Source organism: Bombyx mori, chromosome 21 (genome assembly GCF_030269925.1).
Source record: "Bombyx mori chromosome 21, ASM3026992v2".
NCBI lineage: Eukaryota > Metazoa > Arthropoda > Insecta > Lepidoptera > Bombycidae > Bombyx > Bombyx mori.
The window spans coordinates 13988781-14012656 of NC_085127.1; the positions used below are offsets into that span (position 1 = coordinate 13988781).

The 23876-nt window shown below is 44.0% G+C and overlaps 1 protein-coding gene across 1 annotated transcript in view; it reads right to left on the minus strand.

Annotated features, from left to right (window-relative positions):
- The window catches only part of LOC101743450 (phosphatidylinositol 3-kinase catalytic subunit type 3), a 34119-nt gene that overhangs the window by 2448 nt on the left and 7795 nt on the right, over positions 1–23876 (minus strand). Inside the window, exons 4-16 of the mRNA XM_012689486.4 lie at positions 16959–17096; positions 8200–8322; positions 6283–6378; positions 5617–5789; positions 5044–5111; positions 4590–4695; positions 4229–4335; positions 4057–4152; positions 3440–3557; positions 2810–2994; positions 1508–2140; positions 858–1071; positions 297–404 (exon numbers count right to left, since the gene is read on the minus strand). Coding sequence (XP_012544940.2) covers positions 297–404; positions 858–1071; positions 1508–2140; positions 2810–2994; positions 3440–3557; positions 4057–4152; positions 4229–4335; positions 4590–4695; positions 5044–5111; positions 5617–5789; positions 6283–6378; positions 8200–8322; positions 16959–17096 — 2165 coding nt within the window. The remainder of the gene's footprint in view (positions 1–296; positions 405–857; positions 1072–1507; positions 2141–2809; positions 2995–3439; positions 3558–4056; positions 4153–4228; positions 4336–4589; positions 4696–5043; positions 5112–5616; positions 5790–6282; positions 6379–8199; positions 8323–16958; positions 17097–23876) is intronic.

Sequence of the window (23876 nt, forward strand, 5' to 3'; positions counted from 1 at the left end):
CCTACCCGCGCGGACTCACAAGAGGTCCTACCACCACCAGTGATTACGCAAATTATAATTTTGCGGGTTTGTTTTTTATTACACAATGTTATTGTTTCACCGTGGAAGTCAATCGTGAACATTTGTTAAGTATGTGTTTCATTGGAAAAAATTGGTAGCCGGCTACGGGATTCGAACACCGGTGCATCGCTACATACGAATGGACCGGACGTCTTATCCTTTAGGCCACGACGACAGTGATGATTTGTATATCCGCCTCACAACAGGAAGGTGTATGCAGTGCTAGTTGTAGTTACCTGAACTTATCCTGCACTTTCTTGACGGCCTTGTCCGGCTCCAGCGCAATGTCCGGGACGGAGGCGTCCACCATCAGCGAGAACAGGTTCAGCATCAGGTTTGCATGACTGTTGGGGGTGTTCAAGATAGCTGATCAATATGATGGTCACTCGACTAGTATATATCTCGCCCTCCTAAGCGTCAGTCATGAGCTGAGGGCTTATGACCTCGCGCGGCCAATATTTTTGTATCGTGTCACAAGGCTATGCTTGCAATTTAAAAACCGGTAAAATATGAATTACTTTTTTTTTTAACTAGGTGAGAGCTTTGAGAGTCTATATCAGCGTAACCTTAACTAGTAGGTGAGCTCACGGGGCTCAAACCTGGGAGTGTTGCTAACACTAGTCCTAGCAAGAGCCGTGCTTCGCAGAATCTACCACCGGATCGGAAACGCGACCCACTGAGAAGATCCGGCGAGTACCTCAGTGGGCTGGGTCTGAGGGTTAATAAAGGGTTGTGTGGACGAACCGTACAACGATCAGAATTGGACATAGTTAAGTGCGGGTGCGTGTGGGACATACCGTCTGAGATGCAGGAAGGCGGTGTAGGTGAGCTTGCGGAAGGCGTGGTAGTGGTCCGAGTTGACCCCGCCCATGGCCTCCACCATCTCCTTGCTGAGCTTCATGGGTGGCGGAAGCGGCTTCGGATCCCGACCCAGGATGTAGCCGAAGTCGATGTGGAACAGCGCGCCGCTGCGGCTCAGCAGCAGGTTGTCCAGATGCCGGTCACCCACACCTGCCCACGGACCACACCAGTCAGATCGAATTGAGCAGAGTACAACGGATTGTAATTTAAACTAGCTGACCCGGCAGACTTCGTAGTGCCTCAATCGATAAATAAAAGACTTGAAACTTTTGTATAAAATAAATTTAAAACAAACAAAAGGAATCCGTCCAATGGGAGACATCCATCAAAGGGAAAACAGAATTGTTTTTTTTTTTTAATATCAAGCATTTTTATATTTATCTACCTTTTAAACTTTCTCTGGACTTCCACAAATAATTCAAGACCAAAATTAGCCAAATCGGTCCAGCCGTTCTCGAGTTTTGGCGAGACTAACGAACAGCAATTCATTTTTATATATAGAGATAGAAGATAGATAGATAGATAGGGTCACCGCTACGGGTCACATTTCATGTTACATTATCTGTTTGAATTGAACGAGACTCACCGAGCAGATAGGTGATGACGCAGTATCCGGCGCAGCTGCGGATGTACGTGTCCATGGTCTCGGGCTTGATGCCGTAGGGCGCGCCCTCGCACGGGTTGTGCTTCCTGAAGAAGTTCTGTATGCTGCCCTCCGTGGCCAGCGCCTCCGCCACCGTCACGGACTCCACGAACTGCAGGAAGCCGTGCTTGGAGCTGGTGGCCAGCACGCGGTACGGCGTCAGCTTCAGGTCCAGGTTCTCGCGCCTCAGCAGCTTGTCCATCAGCGTGATCATCTGCAGGATCAGCTGGTCTTGGCGCAGGTCGTCGCCGTACTTGAAGATGGCATCGTACTCGACGCCCTCGGTCGTGAGGAAGGTGAGCTTGGTGGGCATGAGGGCGGACTTGAAGAGGCTGGCCTTCTTGGCGACGATCCCTTTGATGGTGACGCTGGGGTCGAGCGGGAAGGGCATGGGCTCGAAGCTGGCGAAGTTGAACTTGTTGGCGTCGGGGTCTGCGAGCAGCTGCTGCAGGCGCTGGGCCTTGCGCGCGCGGCTGCCGCTCTCCCGCGCCACGGAGCGCACCAGCCGCACCAGCTTGTCGATGAACACCTGCTGCCGCGCCAGGAACGAGCGCGTGCGCTGGTGCGAGCTGCTACCTGCCAACATCATACGCCATCAATTACTATTAGCTTTTATTTGGTTGCCGTTAAGGTATATAATGGAATGGTGGTTGAATTATTTAAACATCAGGTCGGTGGAGGTTTTTGGAATGATATTCCTTATCGCGCGTTGCGAAAGGGGGCTAGACGGAAAAAATGAAGACCAAAAGTTGTAACGACACTTTTTGCTATAGTCTGTCTCTCTCTCTCATAGAAAACAAGCCAGTTATTTTCGTTTCATCTTTCTATTTCGCATTGAACAGTGTGTTGTTGAATGTATACAGGTTTTTTGTTCATAATAAATAATAATTTTTATTTATTACATATCCTTCACTAATTAATCGAAAGGAACTTCGTTCCATCCGGGTGTCCCTTGACACCTCTCAAGTTTTTTTTATTGCTTGGCTGAGTGGACAGGCGCACAGTCCACCTCGTGTTGTGATTACCGGAGTCCATAAACGTCTACAACGTAAATGCCGCCACCCACCTTGAGATATAAGTTCTAAGGTCTCAGTATAGGTCTCAAGTATAGTTACAACGGCTGCCCCACCCTTCAAACCAAAACGCATTACTGCTTCACGGCAGAAATAGGCAGAGCGGTGATACCTACCCGTGGACGGTTCGCTCGCGTGTGAGTCGCGTGAGTAGTGGTGTAGGGTCGCTTACCGTCGGCGAGTCGTCTGCTGAAGGTGCGCATGACGGCGAGGTACATGTGTCGCGGGGGCGGCGGCTCGGGCGCGTCCTCGCACTCCACCAGCAGGTACCAGTACAGGTAGTTGGCCAGCTGCGGGTTGCGGCACGCGCGGTCGATCAGGAACCACGCCAGGCTGCCCTGCTCCTCGCCACCAGACCTGCACCGACAACGGGGACATTATAGCAACGGTTCTATTAAGATAACAGGGGAGATTCATCGATCACGGTCCACGGAACTAAGACCTTTAAGTCATGTCTTATTTTAACTTATACCCATATTTTTATGAAAAATGATGAACGAAATATAATCTCAGTAAAATGGTGGTCATTTTCTAAGATTTTTTCAGTCGACTTTTAGAAGGGTCCCGAGAAGTTTACGTCCAGCAGGTTTGTTTCATTTTCCCACATTTGTGCACTTTCACAGATATTAAACAGTTAATAAACCACCGTTATTACACATTTAAACCTGAAGAAACACTATATAGACAAAATAAAACAAATCACACAACTTCACTCCTCGCGTTCCCGTCAAAAAGTCAACACTAATCTATCTAGAGAAAGCCACAGAAAATCGTTATTGTACAGGTGAGGTAGGAGACTCACGTGACGTCATCGCTGGGCGCGGCGGTCCCCGGGGTCTGTCCCCCGGTGGGTCCCCCCGGTCCCCCCTGTCCCCCCGCGCCGTCCGGGTCCCGGCTGGTCGCGGACACGTCGCTCAGAGCTGGAGACACAGTTTACATTTATTACATATTCAAACTTTAAATGATTTTATTCTGTTGATTGAATTTTGCAAGTATCCAAGTAAAGCAATTATGGAGATGCAGGAGAGCGGTGACACGAACAAGTGATTCAAGTTAACTTTGCATCTCGTTAAACTTAAAGATTCCAAAATTGTTATACACAAAGTATGAATTATAAATGCAATTTTAAATAAGTTTATCTTTCTTTATTATTATTATTCTTATTATCAGTACTTTTACTATTAAAAAGTAAATGAAACAATTTATTATTACTAAGTTTATTTTTTTGTACAAAATATTGAGCGTTAAGAAAGCTCACAAGGTCACGTCCGGTGGAACCGAAACGCATTACTGCTTCACGGCAGAAATAGGCGGGGTGGGTGGTACCTACCCGCGCAGACTAACTAGAGGTCTTACCAGTAGCAAGGTCTGGTTGATATCGGGGGCGTGATGGAGGGTTGTGTAAGTGGTAGTGCTTACCCGAGGTGGCCAGCAGAGTGTCTCGGTGGCTGTACCCCAGGCGAGGGTCCAGCTCCACGGGTAGCGGCATGTCCTTGCCGCACGTGCGCGCGTACTCTGCGGGGAGAGGGGGAGGTCAGTACGGGGGACAGACTTGAGCAGTTGCGACGTCGCTCACTCCTCAGACACTCACCCTCGTGTATTTCCGAGTAGCTCTCGTACTTCAGGGCCTGGACCAGTTGCAGCAGGTACAGCAGCAGATCCTCGTCGGGAGCCTGTCTCAATCTCGATATCGCGTATCTGAAAATTTGTTTATTTATTTATTATCTATACTATAATATTATAAAGCTGAGAAGTTAAAGAAGGACATGTCATAGCGCTCGGGAAACACCGTGAGAGGGGAGCTCATTCCATAGCCGGATGGTATGTGGCAGAAAGGATCTCTGGAAACGCACTGTGGATGACCGCAGTGGCTCCAGTTAGTATGGATGAACTCTGCTCCGGTGGCGGGCGGTGCGATGGTAAAAACGAGATGCCGGTATCACAATACTCACTTCCTAACAGCGGGATGCGTGAACTTCGGAGTCAGCAGCTCTAACGCATCTTCCACGTCCATGGGCGCCCACTGCCTCATCATGGCGAGGGCCTGACGCACTTCGCCTGCATACAGACAGTACATCGTGTATAAAAATCAAACCCGCAAAATTATAATTTGCGTAATTACTGGTGGTAGGACCTCTTGTGAGTCCGCGCGGGAAGGTACCACCACCTACTAACTATCAACAATTTTGTAAGTCGTTTTTTAGCTAATAAAGTTTGATTTGATTTGACTGTGTTCTAAAATGAGAGATGAGATCTTACTCTGAATTGTACAGTATCACGACTGCCTCACCAGAAATAGGCGGGCTGGTGGTACTTCCCACCAGTGGCATGTATATGTATATTCGGTTTTAGTCCTAAGTTTCTCCATACGATGTGACATTAACGGGTTTCGAGTAGGCAACTCACCAGGTCTATTCCAATTGACGCATTCCAGGAACTTGGTGAGGGCGCGGCGGTGCGACGACAAGTAAAACCTGCGGACAGTGACGTCATGTAGTCAGTGCGCCCTTATACTCGACCGAACCGCACGTGGGCGCAGGCCAGATGTTAAGTGGGAACCGGAGCCCATAGACATATATAACGTAAATGTCGCTACTTTCATCGAGACATGAGCTGTAAGGTCTCAGTTTTAACAGTACAACGGCTGCCCCGCCCTTCAAATCGAAACGCGTTACTGCTTCACGGTTGAAATAGGCGGGGCGGTGGTACCTACCCGCGCGGACTAACAAGAGGTCCTACCACCAGTAATTACGCAAATTATAATTTTGCGGGTTTAATTTTATTACACGATGTTATTCCATCACCGTGGAATCGTGAACATTTGTCAAGTACGTATTACATTAGAAAAATTGGTACCCGCCTGGGATTTGAAACCCGGTGCATCGCTACCTACGAATGCACCGGACGTCTTATCCTTTAGGCCACGACGACTAAGGTATAGAGAAGGTTGGTTGTAAGGTGGTGGGTGGCGCTGCTCACCGGAACTTCCACAGCAGGTCCTGGTGCAGGGCGGGCGCGGCGCGGGCGGGCGGCGCGGCCAGCAGCGCGGCGAGCTGGTCCCGCTCGAGCGCGGAGGGCTTGGCGTCGCGCGCCGACTGCCCCGCGCGCAGCGACCGCGCCAGCCGGTGCTGCTTGCTCTCCACTATGTTCTCCTGTGTAACCACAAACACTGTTCAACTACTGCTCGCCACCACGTTCTCCGGTGTAACGACAAACACTGTTAAACTACTATATCATTTTGAGAAATTCATTATTAGTTTTTGAAACCGCAATCTAATACAAAAGTGACAGATGTCAATGACCCGTGCGTCAGTGTCTATCGTTACATTGCGTGCCTATGATTTAGGGAAATTCATTATTACTTCTTGAAACCGCAATCTAAGACGAAAACGACAGGTGTCAATGACCCCTTTTCATCAGTATATATCGTTACATTGCGCGCCTCACTAACTTTAATATTATTAGATCAGAAGTCGCCACACTACTACCACTTATCTACATTATTATACATTTTACGAATACTATTAATTAACATTTCTATTTCTTCCGTAATCATAAATAATTATTTCATTGGGAACGAAAGAGATTTTATGTTGAGGATTCAAAATGTCCTATAGGACGCACGTTCAGAGCTCAAACACCCACCTTCAATATTTCGCAATCCGGTACGGTGACCAGCTCGGCCTGAGCTCTGAACTGGTACATCTCATCGCCGTCCTGTTCGTAGTACACAACTGCGTGCTGCAAATAAAAACAATATATAAATGAAATAAATCAAATACAATAAATACGCGACCCGTAGATATTTAGTTAAAGCTACTTTATCATCCGTGAGCACGAAAAGTGTAAATCATACGAGACGTTTGAAATTAATACAATTTTACTGGTGGTAGGACCTCTTGTGAGTCCGCGCGGGTAGGTACCACCGCCCTGCTTATTTCTGCCGTGAAGCAGTAATGCGTTTCGGTTTGAAGGGTGGGGCAGCCGATGTAACTATACTTGAGATCTCAGAACTTAAATCTCAAGGTGGGTGGCGCATTTACAATGTAGGTGTCTATGGGCTCCAGTTACCACTTAACACCAGGTGGGCTGTGAGCTCGTCCACCGATCTGAGCAAAAAAAAAAACGAATGTTTGCCCGATGCGGGAATCAAACCCACGACCCTCGGCACAACAAGGCCGCTAACTACTCCATCACCGAGTCAGTCATCAGTCCTTGATACGTGTGCAAAACCTCAACCGAATCCAATGGCCTTAATGATAATGACGTTGAAATATTTAAACACGTTTCAAACAATTAAAGCCAATAAAAGCGTATCAAGAGACCTCGCATCTGTCAAGGTCTAACCAGCTAGGTACACCATTTAACAGGTGCTAACCACAGACCTTACAGCTTGGCATCAAAAAACCTACGCACGGTTTTTTGATATCAGCCCTTCTTCACGTATAAAATACAAATAGTTCCAAACTTATTAATATAAACGTGTTTTATTACCGATTTAAAAAAAATGGGTGTCCTTTCACTTATTTTGACATATGTGTCGATTTATGAACGGTCTGTTCAATACTGACGGTACAGAATAGTGGTAGCTTTAGCTCGGCGGGTTGCGACATTTGATTTGAATTTTTGTTGTAATAAAAATTATGATAATACTCGTTTGGCGACGAGTTTGTTGATTTCAAACGAGGCATTTTACGGACAATCTTCGCGCTACGTGACTGATACTGTACATTAAATAATCCCACAACCGGAAGCTTGTAACTATACTGAGACCTTAGAACTTATATTTCAAGGTGGGTGGCGAAATTTACTTTGTAGATGTCAATGGGCTCCAGTAACCACTTAACACCAGGTGGGCTGTGAGCTCGTCCACCCATCTAAACAATAAAAAAAAAAGTGTGTGTGTCCGCTCCGACGCACGACTGGAGTTTACTGGATATAAAAAATTAAACGAAACAATACGAGAAATAGTTCTATATTACGACAACACGATACACTACAGATTATTAACAAATTAACGAGACACAAAACAAACGACTAACAAATATATGAAAATACAATAATGAGAGAAACGCGCGATCAGTACGAGGCTTTGTGGCGGACTGCCGGCGCAGCAGCCCGGCGTCACCTGCGATAACGCATTTCGTGTGACATGCGCAATCAGGCGCATAACGCATTTCGTGTGACATGCTAGTACGATTTTGGTCCCCATAATTTTCATACCCCGGGCCTATATATGTAAATCGATTCTAAAGGAGTAAACTCCAAAAAAGCTTCTTATCTTCTTCTTTGTCTCCACCTTATCCCACTAGGTAGGGTAGGCGCAGCGAATTTTTCTATTCCATTCGCATCTATCAGCCGTCATCACAACACTCACTCCTCTCTCTCTCATATCGTCATTCACACACTCCATCCATGTCTTCTTCGGTCGACCTCTTCCCCCTCTACCTCGCACTACCATTTCCATACACCTATACGAAATCATCTATCCAAACATATACGAAAAAGGCGGTACACTAAATAAATAAATAGTTAAAGAAGAGAAATACATTCAAGACTCACATTGATGCCGTCGATCTGAACACTCGGGAATTCCACCATCAGATACATATAATTCGAACTTCGCTTCTCCTTTTCATTTATCATCTCGATTTCACGAAACGTCAGCCTGTCCAGCCAGTCTACCTGAGAAATAAAATTAAGATTTATTGATTTGTTACCTCTCGCATAATAACGTCCATAATAATATAAGCCAAATGGATGACTTAGGTCAAATGAGCCAAGACCAGTTTTAGACAAAAAACAGAAACGGGCAAATGCGTATCCGTGCGAGACAGCATACCGTGGACGGTTCTGTAGTTTGTACTTTAAGCCGAAAATCAAAGATTCTGAATAATTTTAGTCGCATTAGCGAATCAATGAGCCGGAATTGCGCTAAAGCAATCTTTAATATAGCCTCGGTAGATCTATTTCTCTTTCGGATGTTAACATTTATTGGTTAGATGGATGGTCGAGCTTACAAACCACCTGGTGTTAAGTGGTTACTGGAGCCCATAGACTTCTAAAACGCAAATGGCATCACCCACCTTGAGACATGAGTTCTAAGGTCTCAATATAGTTACAACGGCTCCAACACCCTTCAAACCGAAACGCATTACTGCTTCATGGCAGAAATAGGCAGGGTGGTGGGACCTACTCGTGCGGACTCAAAAGGTCCTGCCACCAGGCTTAATTATGATAAAGCTGCTTTCAGACTATTCTATAATATAATAGCATATAGTATATAGCTCATAGCACAACTATATCGCGCACCATCCATTGTTATGGACACGTTCACACTGTACTGTATACTATATATTATTGGCTAGGTATAGGCTGCTATACTATATGGCACTATAGTATAGAGTAGTCTGAAAGCAGCTTAACGCAACATCGGCTCATTTTGCGCTAGAAATGCGCAGTTTTTATCACATAGCCGCGTGGGACCAGAAAACATCCAATTAACATCAGAAATTACGATATATATTAATATTTCGCGGGTCTCATCTATACAACCTTGAATAGCCCTTGAATAAACAGCTTTGAGGTACGGACATAATTGAATTTTATTTGCTGTTTCTCTTAGCGGACACTAAAAGAACAAAAAAGGTTAAAAATACCAATTGGATAATAATTCATCTGATCGGATCTGATGAATCGCAAAGAACATTCCCGAATTTGGTAACGAAAACAGAAACCAGTCGGGTAAATTTATAGCCTAAATCTCGCTTTGTAAATTTGAATAAACAAATAACGAATATAATAACAATAAACATTTAAAACTATTCATTTGACGGATAACAAATTGTTATTATCACTAGAAACTCATTTTCTTATTAAAATTATAAAGAAATTATAATTTTATAAATATTTCTTATCCGGCTTGGAATTAGCTGCACTTGGAAATAGCATTCTTAGGTTATAGGTCTTCTGGTGGTAGGTTATAGGTGGTCCTGGTGGTAGGACCTCCTGTGAGTCCGCACGGATAGGTACCACCACTCTGCCTATGTCTGCCGTGAAGCAGTAATACGTTTCGGTTTGAAGGGTGAGGCAGCCGTTGTAACTATACTGAGACATTAGAACTTATATTTCATGGTAGGTGGCGATATTTACGTTGCAGATGTCTATGGGTTCCAGTAACCACTTAATACCAGGTGGGCTGTGAGTTCGTCCACTAACCTAAGCAATAAAAATTTTTGTTAAAAACTACATACCGTTTATTTTTCTATAAAAATATATTACTATCATAGACCACGTTTCAATTCACACAGAACTAATAGTATCTAGATATATTATAGATGGAGACAATTTATTCATCAATACGATCAATAACAATTAAATGCCTTGATTTATTTTCTAATTTAAATTCGTTTCGTTCTGACGGCGATTTTATATAACGCATATAAAACATAATTGTTAGTGTGAGCTTGTTTAAATGCTAATATATTCTGAACGCCTTGGATTTGTAATTGTTTTCTGGTAAACTGATCCGACACAATTTAGTGCGTCTTTTGTCTGCCTGTCACTTTAATTAATGTCAATGTGACATTTATGTTTCTATACTATGTATATCCGTCGGTTTTCGTGGGTCTTAGACATGTTTTAAAATTACTTTTCGGATCAATCTCGGGTTTAATGTATTGATTTTATATAAACCAGATTGTATTTTATTTTTTGAAATTATATATACAGATAATCCTTTAATTTTTTACATCTTGGGTTACACTATTCGAGCTTTAGGAAAGATCCCTAATTTTTTTCAAAAAAGATTATAGCCTATGTCACTCGGGAATAGTGTAGCTTCCTAACAGTGAAAGAATTTTTTAAATCGGTTCAGTAGTATCGGAGCCCATTCAATACAAACAAACAAATCTTTTCTCTTCATAATATTAGTATAGAAGTATATAGATATAAATATTACAAGATACAGAACAATATATATACATATAAATACACACACACATTTGGTAACATTTAAAAAACTTGGTAAAAAAGCAACAACACAACCTGCATAGAAATTCAAACAAATCCGTACAAATAAAGGACTTAACAGAAAACACGCATATAACTTAGAAAGCGGACAACGTACCCAAATCTATTCTAGTTTATATTTAGTTTATTTTAGTTAATATTCTAGTTTATTTGGTTACCGCATTTCGATATTAATTTTTATTTAGAATGAAATATGTTTTTTAAGATAAAATCTTCTACTAAGATAGAATTCATTTCAATAATTATATGTATATACGAATCGATTTTCTTGGTCTCATACCTACATCGCGGCATCATCTTGCGTGAGTTTTTCAAAACTAATACGCTTAAAAAAGGGTAGACCTATGCCCAGTGGGTATCAAAGGTTTTTTTTTTTTTTTTTTATGATTGAAAGTTTACTGGTGGCCCGAAGGCCTTTCCAGTTTCACCAGGACGGGTGGGCGAGCAAAGGCTCAGCCAAAAGGGGTGGGATTTGCTAACAACTGCCCGAGCGCCTCCGAAGGAGACCTAACGGCTCAAGAGCAATTGTTTCGCGAATGAATCTACTACCGGATCGGAATCGCGACCCGCTGAGAAGATCCGGCGAGAAACTCAGCGGGCTGATGCATGGGTTAGGTTGCACGTCGACCTCTTTGTCGAGTTCGACGAGTACGGTTACCGGGGTCCCTAAGCCTGCCCCTAGTATTAGAGCTGAAGGCATCTAATGCAAAGGTTATTGGATCTGATGGATCCGTAAGGACGTGTCTAGGGCGTCGACGGTGACTGGCTCCTGCATGATCAGGATTCGGGGAGTAGTCAGCGGCGGCAACGATAAGGCGATTATCATGACGCATAGCCTTATCGAAGTATCGTTCCGACGCTGACTTCATGTATTTCCGAATTGATTCGAGGCCCAGGTCGTCGTGTAGGTCAACGTTCCTCACGAACCACGGAGCCCCGACAGCTAACCTGCAAAAGCGGGATTGTAGGGATTGGAGGGTGTCTATGTGTGTGCGGGCCGCGTGAGCGAACACCACACTCGCGTAAGTCATGACGGGCCTTATGCAAGTTTTGTAAAGTGTCACCTTGTTCCGAAGGGACATTTTACTCCGCTTACAGATCATGGGGTAGAGTCTACCGAGAATAAACGCGGCACGGTCACGGACTGATTTTATATGCGGGCGGAATGTCATCGATGCATCCAGGGTAACGCCCAGGTACTTGACCTTCCTGGCCCAGGGTATGGGTTGTCTAAAGAGAGTAATCGGGGGTGTGAGATTCCTCCTCCTAATCCGGGAGGAAATCCGTGTGGAGCTTCCCCTCTGAAATAGCACCGCAGTACTTTTCGCTGGGTTGATGTCTATGCGCCATTTTCGGAACCACTGTCCTAGGGCTAGGGCTGCGCTCTGAAGCTTCTTCGCGATTAGGGACTTATTTCTACTAGAATAGTAAACAGTCGTGTCGTCGGCGAATAAAGCTAAATGGGTCGGCGGCGACCGGGGAATATCGTTGACGAATAAGCTAAATAGGAGGGGTGAGAGGACAGAGCCTTGCGGGACTCCAGCTGTGAGAGGTCGTGGGGAGGAGCGGGTTCCCTCGACTCGATATCGAAAAGAGCGGTTCGACAAGAAGTCCCGTATGATGAGCACGAGACTATCCGGCACGCCCATGTTGAATAGTTTGAAAATCAAACCATTGTGCCAGACTTTGTCGAACGCTTTTGCGACGTCGAAGAAGAGAGCTCCCGTGTATAACGGTTTTGGTCGATTAAGCCCCACAAGAATGTGCTCCGTGAGGCGGTGCACCTGTTGAACGCATGAGTGATTTGTACGGAATCCGAATTGTTCATCGATAAGAATGCCCTTGGATGAGACGAAGTCTCTGAGGCGTTTGTAGAGCAGACGCTCATACAGTTTGCCTAGAGACATGAGGAGGCTAATCGGGCGGTAGCTCGTCGGATCATTTTTTGGTTTACCGGGTTTATGTATGCCGATAACGTCCGCTTCTTTCCACACCGCGGGAAAGATACAGTTCGCCATAGCGGCATTGAAAATAGATGCCAACATCACGATGAGTTGGACGGGTAGAAGTTTAATAACGCGGTTGGATATACCGTCGGAACCGGGAGCCTTGCGAGGACGTAGGTCTTTGATCAAGTCTTTAACTTCCATCGGGGTGACGGGTGGTAACGCATCAGAGGGTGGCAAGGAGGCTCTGCGTTCTACCTCACTGTCTACTAATTCTACATGAACAGGGTCCACGGATTGAGTGCTGGGCGTGCATTGGGTTTGCAATGTATCGGCCAGCAGCTCTGCTTTTTCGTCATCATCGAACGCCGCGAGTCGGCCTGAGGGGCCTACGAGGGGGGGCATAGTTACTACCGTATCCGATTTGAGAGTACGAGCTAAGCGGTAGTAAGACCTTTGGGAGGGCGCGAGTCCTTCTAAGAAATCAGACCATCTGGCATCTCGGACTTCGGCGATGCGAGACTTTACGTCGCGTTGTAGGGCACGCATTCGAATACGATTTTCCGCGGTAGGATACCTGTCGTAGGCGCGTATCGAGGCGTTCTTAGCTCTAAGAAGTTCCCTAATATCGTCGGACAATTTGAAGCGGTGAAGGAAGTCCTCCGCTACAACTTGTTTCGATGACCTATCTAATGTCGAGGTGATGTGTGACGTTAAGATGTCTATGGCTTCAGCGGTATCCTGAGGAGACGGGATAGAGTCCGGGTTAAACGGGAGCGATGGTGGATCAGATTCAGCCAGGCTGATGCCCAGCGTGTGCCAATCCACCACAGTCCTCGTGACGGGAACGGAATCGGGAGCGCGACCGAGCTTCATAACGACGGGACGGTGGTCTGAATCTAACTCTGAAACTACTTCGATCGAGTGTAAGCGCAGAGTTACGTTTTTTAATAACGCTATGTCGAGTATATCCGGGCGATGCGCGATATTTAGCGGGTAGTGAGTCGGGGTTAGCGGAGCGACGATATCGAAGGCGAGATCATCGACTAACGCGTCAAGCCGCCTGCCATTCGGGGTTGTGGTGTGTGAGTTCCACCTGATGTGTTTACAATTTAGGTCGCCCGCCAGAATGACAGAGCTCCCCATACCGAGCAGCGCCTCGATATCACTGCTTAGAACGATCTTATCCGGTGGAAGATAAACGGACGCGATAACGATCGGCGCGTGTCCCGTCAGTGAGATTCGGCACAGTGATGCTTCGATATTAGCGAGCGCGGGAGGATCGAGCGGGACGCAATGCAGGGCTCTTCTATAGTAAATGACGGTACCACCACCACGGGCAGAGAGCCTGTCGTTCCTGACCATGTTATAGTTCGCGATTTTAGGGTCACGGCGCGCGGGCTTAAGTAGGGTCTCCTGCACTAAAAAGATATCAATTTGGTGGTCACGCAAAAAGTCAGAAACCTGATCACGTTGATTTGCGAGACCGTAAGCGTTAAAAAATCCTATCGTTACGGATAGGGGCTTTATTCTACTTATATACGCCATTGATTACCGGCGGAGTGAGGGGAGGACGTACGTATTTAATGACGCGTATACGTCGGCGTATTCCTGCACAACGGCGATAAAGTGTTGTGCAGTGGAGGCAGCGCGAATGGCGTCGCCCAAAGCGTTAACGCGCTCAAAGTTGATCGACTGAAAGAAGTCGATCGCTAAAGCGAGATTGTCGGACGCGGTCGGAGGGCAAGTCGCGGGAGAGGGACGAGTCGCGGGGGCGGGACGAATCGCGGAGGAGGGAGTTGTAGCCGTGTTCGTGTACGGCAGCGGTTTTGCCCAGGCCGAGACACTGGGCACCGCCGCCGGAACGAACGCTGGCTTAGCCTGCGACACAGAGGGTGCCGAGGCTTTGATGTCTGGGCCGGAAGCTCGGAGGCGGTTTTGGCGGGCGACGCGGCGATTTATTTTAGGGGCTCGGGGGCAACCACGGTAATTCGCGGGGTGACCCTGTGTTCGACACAGGACGCAGCTAGGCGGTTCCGTCGCGGTTTTTTGGTCGCGAGCGCAGAGGGCCGTGGCGTGATCGCCCAAACACTTAACACAACGGGGGCGCGCGTGACAGTTACGGGAAGAGTGCCCGTACAATTGACAGTTATGGCACTGGCTAGGAGTGCCTTTTTTATGGGGGGCTTCGACAGCGATACCAGAGAGCCTACAGACGGTCTGTGTGTTGAAGATTTTCTTACCCTCGGGGGTAGGCTGGAGGGTGACTAGAACCATATTATATGGCTCCCTACCGCGACCGGTGTGCATACGGTGCACAGAATTCACTGGAAAGCCCTGTTCTAACAGATCGGCCTTGACGAGCTCTACATCTAACTCCTTAGGGATTCCGCGTATTACAACGCGGAGTTCGCGCTCCTCCTGGAGCGTATAAGTATGGAAACTTATACGTTCCTTACGGAGGTAAGAAGAGAGGGCCCTATGGTCGTCGGGTGTTTGAACCTTAATTTGAATGCCGTTCGCGAGGTTACGGGCATTGGGTATCAAAGGTCTGAAGATATAAGCATATATACACATCGAGGGATATTTGGGGCTATTTGGTTTAAAGGACAATTTCGCTGAATATTATCTTTGTAATTAAAGGTCCTATTTATTTAGTATTAGCATCAACGATCCTTAGTTTTTAGTTGAACTTCAATGAAGCTTACCCGACTTAAATAACTAAAAATTTTTTTTTTTTTTATATTTTTTCCAAATTATATAACCTTTAAATAGCTCGCGTGTAAAATCGCCAAATTGTCACTTAAACCCAATAAATAGCCTTTTGCCCTCGATATTATATATTTAAAACAGAGCAACTCGTGACTCATCTGGTGTAGGAAACGGTCCGAGCCTATGGAAATTACATTTTTTTTTATTGCTTAGATGGGTGGACGAGCTCACAGCCCACCTGTTGTTAAGTGGTTACTGGAGCCCTTAGACATCTACGACGTAAATGCGCCACCTACCTTGAGATATAAGTTCTAAGGCCTCAGGTATAGTTACAACGGCTAAGCCACTAAAAAAAAACACATGGCGAATACGACTTTGATGTAAGATTTGAGACTTGATAGGTCTATCTGGGCCATGTTGTTTGTTTGTGACTTGGCCGAAGGTTGCGTCAAACGAATACACATTCCAATTTTGTTTGTGACTTAAAACCGCATAAGTTTTGGCAAGACAGCCTCCCACGATACGTCGGTTCCAAATAAGAAATATATTGGCTATTTGATTTGTTTTAAATCACCTTATCTATGTCACATCAATGTGTAATACACAGTTGTACGTCTAAGTTTTTTATTATTTGCTTCGGACTTTAATCGGGACTTAAACGGGCTTTAAAAGGGTCATCTGATGTTGGGTAAGAATAGCCTAGAATCACAGTTTTTTTGTAAATTTTTTTATTGCCTTTGTAGACAGACGAGCATACGGCCCACCTGATGATGAGTGGTTACCGTCGCCCATGGACTTCAGCAATGCCAAGGGCAGAGCCAAGCCGCTGCCTACCGCTTAAAAGGTACAAAGGAACACAGCAGCGGCTTTTTTTTTTTAAGAGATTTTATTACCTGGTAACTGATACCTTTAAGTCATGTCTTATTTTAATTTATATTCATATTTGCATGAAAAATGATATTATGGAGTGAAATGAAATGAAGATGATTAATTTGAGACACTAATCAACTGGGATGAAATTAAATGGAACGAATTGAGATGATATGGGATGAAATATAATCTCAGTAAAATGGTGGTCTTTTACTAAGATTTTTTCAGTGGACTTTTTGGAGGATCCCGAGAAGTTATGTCCTGCGGCTTTGTTTCATTTTCCCACATTTGTGCACTTTCACAGATATTAAACGGTTAATAAACCACCATTATTACACATTTAAACCCGAAGAAACACTAAATAGACAAAATAAAACAAATCACACAACTTCACTCCTCGCGTTCCCGCCAAAAAGTCCAGCAGCGGCTTCAATGTAAATAACATTTCTACCCTCAATTCATTAAATAATCCTAGCGTAATATTCCTTTCAGTTTTTGCGAGATGTAGACGTATTTAAAACTACGATCTCCAATCTAGAGTTTAAAGATAATACTAAATCGTGAAAGCATTTTTTAATGAATCCCTATCGTTTCAATACGGGTCACAAGCTTTTATCACCTGACGCCACTTTGAACTGTAGGTTATTTCAATTTAATCTTAACTATCACACGGTTCACTGATATTTTCGAAGTGATGTCCATGGACCGATCCGATGGGCGGTGACAATAAAACTAATATTAGCATAAGATATAGATTTTTACCTTGGGCAAATGTCCGTTTCTGTGTTTCTTGGCGAGCTTCGCAAGTCGCTGCATCTGCTCCTTGCCGCGGTCCGGAGCCTTCCCCGGAGTCTTCTCGCTGCCCTCAACCCCGGGCCACACTCGCAGATCGAACATCCCCTTTTTCACAAACGAATACAACCCTTTTATCTTATCGACCATTGACAAATAGCGGTTTTTATAACCGCGTAAACCGCTAAACGATTTCCCCATTATTATTTTTTGTATTATTATTGTATTAGTGCACTAATTTCATTATTTGTAAAGTTAAAGCAAATATTTTATCGAAGTATATATTGTGCTCGTTTTTTACTAAGCGCATATTTTTTTTAATTATTACGTTAGGAACTTCGCATTGCGCCAACGCGACCTCTTCGGTTCGACTACGCTTATGTACTGACCCGCTGCGTCTTGTGTGACGCGGTTTGTATCGGCCGGGCATCGTATTCATAAATTAAAATAATATTATCGATTAATGCAATAAAGATGGAAGCAAAAAAGCTTTTGGAACTGATAGTAGGGCGTCTTCTGACCCCCCGCGGCTTGGTGCCACCGCCCTGTATATTTCTGCTTTTTTTATTATTGCTTAGATAGGTGGACGAGCTCACAGCCCACCTAATATTAAGTGGTCACTGGAGCCCATAGACATCTACGGCGTAAATGCGCCACCCACCTTGAGCTATAAGTTCTAACAAGTCTCAAGTATACTTACAACGGCTGCCCCACCCTTTAAACCGAAACGCATTACTGCTTCACGGCAGAAATAGGCGGGGCGGTGGTACCTACCCGTGCGGACTCACAAGAGGTCCTACCACCAGTAATTACGCAAATTATAATTTAGCGGGTTTGATTTTTATTACACGATGTTATTCCTTCACCATGGAAGTTAATGGTGATATTTTATTGAGTACGTGTTTCATTATAAAAATTGGTACCCGCCTGCGGGATTTGAACACCGGTGCATCGCTCAACACGAATGCATCGGACGTCTTATCCCTTAGGCCACGACGACTTCGGAAAACGACTGCTGCGAAATAACAACGCGTTTGAAGGGCAGAGCAGCCATAGTACTATAGAACCAATACTTAGATCTCTTGGCTGAGCCTTTACTCGCCCACCTGCCCCGGTAAAACTGGAAAGGCCTCCGAGCCACCAGTAAATCCTCAAACATAAAAAAAAAAACTTAGATCTCGTGTGTCAAGTTAGCGACATTTACCTTGATCATATCTATGAACTCCGGTAACCACTTAACAACAGGTCAACCGGAAGCTTATTACTGGTGGTAGGACCTCTTGTGAGTCCGCACGGGCAGGTACCACCGCCCCGCCTATTTCCGCCGTGAAGCAGTAATGCGTTTCGGTTTGAAGGATGGGGCAGCCGTTGTAACTATACCGAGACCTTAGAACTTATATCTCAAGGTGTGTGGCGCATTTACGTTATAGATGTCTATGGGTTCCAGTAACCACTTAACACCAGGTGGGCTGTGAGCTCGTCCACACATCTAGACAATAAAAAAAAAAGCTCATCCATAACTAAACAGGAGAGTCTGCGTAGGCGGCGGCTTGGCTCTGCCCCTAGCATTGCTGAAGTCCATGGGCGACGGTAACCACTCACCATCAGGTGGGCCGTATGGTCGTATGCCTACAAGGGCAATAAAAAAAAACAGTTTATAAAAACCGCACAATTACCCGTGTTATTGTTTATACGCGGCCATTGTACTAATTGCTGTATTCATATTAAAGTTTATTCATTATGTTTGTTTTTATACGCTAAAATTCTATAAAAACTAGCAATGTTGAATGATAAACAAAATTTCGGACACGCGAATTATCTAAAGTGCTAAAGATTTTTCCGACATAAAATCATGTTACGTTGACCGATTTATTGATATTTATTATCATTCAATATTATTATATGTAATAAAATGATAAATGATTGTATATGTACATGTAATGTTCTAGATATTTCGTGATTTCTTTGTTTGTTTGTCGTGTCGATGGGTAAATAGTAGTTTTACGTACTGGTGGTAGGACCGCACGGGTAGGTACCACCACCCTGCCTATTTCTACCGTGAAGCAGTAATGGGTTTCGGTTTGAAGGGTGGGGTAGCCGTTGTAACTATACTGAGAACTTAGAACTTATATCTCAAGGTGGGTGGCGCATTTACGTTGTAGATGTCTATGGGCTCCAGTAACAACTTAACACCAGTTGGGCTGTGAGCTCGTCCAACCATCTAAGCAATAAATAAAAAAACGGTAATTTCGCGCAGACCAAAAATGGTAGGGCGTCTTATAAGACCGCACGGACACCACTGTCCTGCCTGCTTCTGCCGCGAAGTAGTCAGGGGTTCCGATTCGAAGCATGAGACGGCCGTTATATGAGTTTTGGACCTCACGTCTCCCTGTCTCAAGTTGGTGGCGGCAATCACATTGCCATGTTTAAAGGATCCGGTAATCACTTAACAGCAGGTCGGGCCACCAGCTTCCTATCATAGTTACTGAAAATCGTCATCGTCTTTATCAGGTTTGTCTTGCACTAGACTCTATAATAATGTTACATTTATAACCATATATGTGTATTTTTTTCTTACCTAATCGTTGGCAACATAAGGGGGTATACCAACTTCGCGCGGACGGGTAAGTGAGCTCAAGGGCTCAACCTGAGAGAATTACTAACACTAGCCCTAGCAAGTACGTTGTAGGAAAGCGACCTAGGGGGCGTAGTCCCATGCGCTGGTCCGATCAGATTAAGACGACTTTGGACTCCAGCATCGATGTTGCTATCCACTGTGCGGAGTACAGGAAGGATTGGAGGAACACAGTCCTAACAAAAGTGCTCTGTAAAGGTCACGACCCTCAGCACTGAGGAATACGATCAAGAGCAGTGCTTCGTTGAATCTACGACGGGATCGGAATCGCGACCCACTGAGAAGATCCGGCGAGAAACTCAGTAGGTATATGTGTATATAAGGGGATGTTCAGAACAACAACATCCAAGCTGTCGTGTCGTTAGGGCGAAATGGCAAAAGTACTCTCTTCATAGTACATCTGTTTATCGTTTCCCTCACACCAATATCGACTACCGCAGTTTCCAGGTGAGGGCATGGACATGGCATTGCGAGGTCAATTCATCACAAGCCACCACAGTCGTGCGATAGACTCGTATTTGAAGCCAACGGACCGTATCCGTTTCCTGTATGAGGGTTAGATCCACTCGACACTCCATTGCATCGTCCGAGCTGAGAACTCCTAATACAATGGGGTCCTCTGGAAGGTACCACTAGAGCAGCGGTCGGGGACCTTTTTTAATTATTACCCCAACATATTTTTGTGTAAATTGATATTATACCCCATGGCGAAAAACAAAAAAAAAACCAAATCGCTTCTTTTCAGCATCTTTCACATTATAGACCTCATCATAATTTGAAAAAAAAAAAAAAAAAAATTCGTTTCACGTCATTTCGTTTCATCGAGTTTGAAATCACAACGATTCTAAAGAAGTTTCACTTCAATATATACTTTTAACTCACAAAAGTTTCATTTTTACCCCCCAAAATTTCATTTTAGCCCATTTGGGTTAATTTACCCCGGTTCCCCGACCGCTGCACTAAAGAGAGGCGACTATGAGCATCCCCTACCCTGAAAAGCGGCAGGGGAGCACGTGTTGCGGCAGTGGTGACACCGCGTGTGTTTACATTACATCCATGCTTCGTTGTGAGCGTTTTATCGATATTAAAACTCCTACATATTTCTTTAATTTATTCAAACAACACGTGAACGTGTTACCGTCTGGACCCGGACGACCGAGCGCTCGTTCAACCTTGCGATTACAAACTTGTTGGTGACGCCCTATTGTAATTTTAATAATTTATTTCTCTCTTAAAGGTATAGTACAAATCGCACCTTTAAAATCATAGAGACTCATTTTGAAATATTTGGATTTCGTCTTTAATTCAAAAATTGAGCTAGAACGATCCTTTTCAGCGACTTTTAGTAATCAAATGACCATAAATACCTTATAAAAGGACAAAGCTATCTATCTGTCTCTTTCACTCTGTCCCCTTCCTCTACGTTTTTTCGGGTTCAGAACTTTAATGGATGTTTTCCAAAAAAACACATTTTTTGAGTTGGGTCTTTATAATTCTAAAGGTGCGAAATACAAATGGAAATTTAACCTTATAATTTATTTTGTAAGCCTTTTAAAGAGCTGAAGTCTGTACTAGGTTCAAAGACCTGTATTATTGATCTCCAGGCTCCCTCCTTCTTAAGATAGATTCGGTTAGGCTAAGTCGTGAGCAGAAGCTGCGGACTAGTGTTGAGAGATCATTAGGTGTTATCATTGAAGAAGGTCATTATACGTGTGTGTCTGATTGTGTGTATATGTGGGCGTGTGCGCGCATGCATCTTGTATTGTGTATGTGTGATTATCTGCATCTATGTTTGTTTCTTATTACTATTACATAGGTATAACTATATACTAGTCTAAATACTAATTTATACTAATTGTAGTTATACGATTTGCGATTTGAATGAATACCTACTGGAAAATTTGCGATGCGATGAATCAAAACATTACTGTTGACGCGGTTTTATTATTTTAACTTTATCTGTTTTAAGGAGCACTTTATGTAATTCAAAGGCACGGTTAATTAGCGCAGAATTTCGCTAAAAATGTGCGTTCCCTCATATGGGTTTCTACCTGCACCTTAGTACTGATATATTATTCAACATCCTGCTATTTTTTTATCGGGTAGTAAGCGCTCCAGTTACAACAGTTCGTGCCGAGTGTGACGGTGAATTGAACGTGACGAACTCACGGAGCACCTGATGCTAAGCGGTAACCGGGGCCCATAGACATCACCAACAAAATACAAAATGTTTGTTTTTTCTATTAAGGCTCCACAAGCTCTTTTAAATCGTCACTATTTTGTCACCTACTAGGAATGCAGTATCACTGTTGAAAAGAACGCACAAAATTTACAAAACTCTTAGGCATCACGTGTCAAGTTTGAGAGCGTCATACACGTTGATATTTACTGGTAACCACTTACATCCCGGCGGGCCGTGAACTTGCTAATCTATCAAAAACCAATTTAAATAAATAATGCTCTGGTGAAATTCCAATGATGTGAATTCACAGTCAACAAACTCGCTAAATAGCTTGTTGATTTTATAAACACATTTTAATTTTCTTGTTTAGATAATTTACTTTTAGTACCGGTATTCAAAACCTGAAAGTAGTTAGTTTATAATCATTAATTCAATGTTTTGGGGGGCTGTCTCCGACGGAGCTACGCGATCGTTAACATTTTGAATGTTTTGAATTAATATAAAACCGGCATATCGACGAGGAAAACGTGCAAGGTAAAAGATAATAATTTATTGTTTGACGTCATACAAAATCAATGCAACTAAAAAAACCTTCGATTTTTTATAAATTATGCAATTCATTTTAGGGTTCCCAAAATCAAAGGTGCCTTATTAGTGGCATTAACAAAATCATTATCCGATCTGATTTATTTAGCACATTAATATTAACGAATGAAGTATGTAAATACTTATTCGGGAACTCCAAAAAGATTTTCTTATAGGCTCAAATTAGTTTTCTCTTTTAGTTTCACTATTCGGCCCATCTGATGATGAGTGGTTACCGTCATTAATGGACATCAGCAATGCAACTCTTCGCAAGCGTTGTGTCGTGGCGTGCGTGGCTTTGACAGGACATATGACCTACAATAACTAGAAGACATAGCCTAAGACGTGACAAGATGACAGGAGATAAGAAAGAAAAGAAAATACTAGCATTACAACTTAATACCCCTAATAAAAAACAAACGAATGAACCGACCGTTTGAAGAAAGACGCGTTTTTATTTATTTATTGCTTAGATAGGTGGACGAGCTCACAGCCCACCTAGTGTTAAGTGGTTACTGGAGCTCATAGACATCTACAACGTAAATGCGCCACCCACCTTGAGATATAAGTTCTAAGGTCTCAGTATAGTTACAACAGCTGCCCCACCCTTCAAACCGAAACGCATTACTGCTTCACGGCAGAAATAGGCAGGATGGTGGTACCTACCCGTGCGGACTCACAAGAGGTCCTACCACAAGTAATTACGAAAATTATAATTTTGCGGGTTTGATTTTTATTACACGATGTTATTCCTTCACCGTGGAAGTCAATCGTGAAGAATTGTTGAGTACGTATTTCATTAGAAAAATTGGTACCCGCCTGAGATTCGAACACCGGTGCATCGCTCAACACAAATGCACCGGACGTCTTATCCTTTAGGCCACGATGACTTCAAATTGCATCATAGCGCTCGGGAAACATCGTAGATAGTTTATTCCTTAGCACATTAATTGTCCCTTAATAAGGCGACATTAGCACAAAATTTGTAAAGGCAAAAAACAAACCAACAAAAATATAGTTGGCTCGTGAATTTACTTACTTTATTTATGAGACTAGCTCATGGTCCACCGGGTGGAACAAAGTGAGCGCTACCCTTGAGACATGAGGTCTTTGTTTTCTGCCTGCCTAGTTACCAGTAGCCTCAAGAGGGGGCCTCACCCTCACTGGTAGGCTGATTGAATTTGTTAACACTATACCTAGTAGGGGCAGTGGTTCGCTGAATCTACCACTGGATTGAAATCGCGACCCACTGAGAAGATCAGAAGACTTAATATGTTCACTTTATGATATCTAAGAACCCCATTCATCACAGCCATAGTAGTAAGTTCGTCTTACCAACAACTACAATCTTTCTATATATAAAAATGAATTGCTGTTCGTTAGTCTCGCTAAAACTCGAGAACGACTGAACCGATTTGGTTAATTTTGGTCTTGAATTGTTTGTGGAAGTCCAGAGAAGGTTTAAAAGGATTAAAAGGAAAGGTAG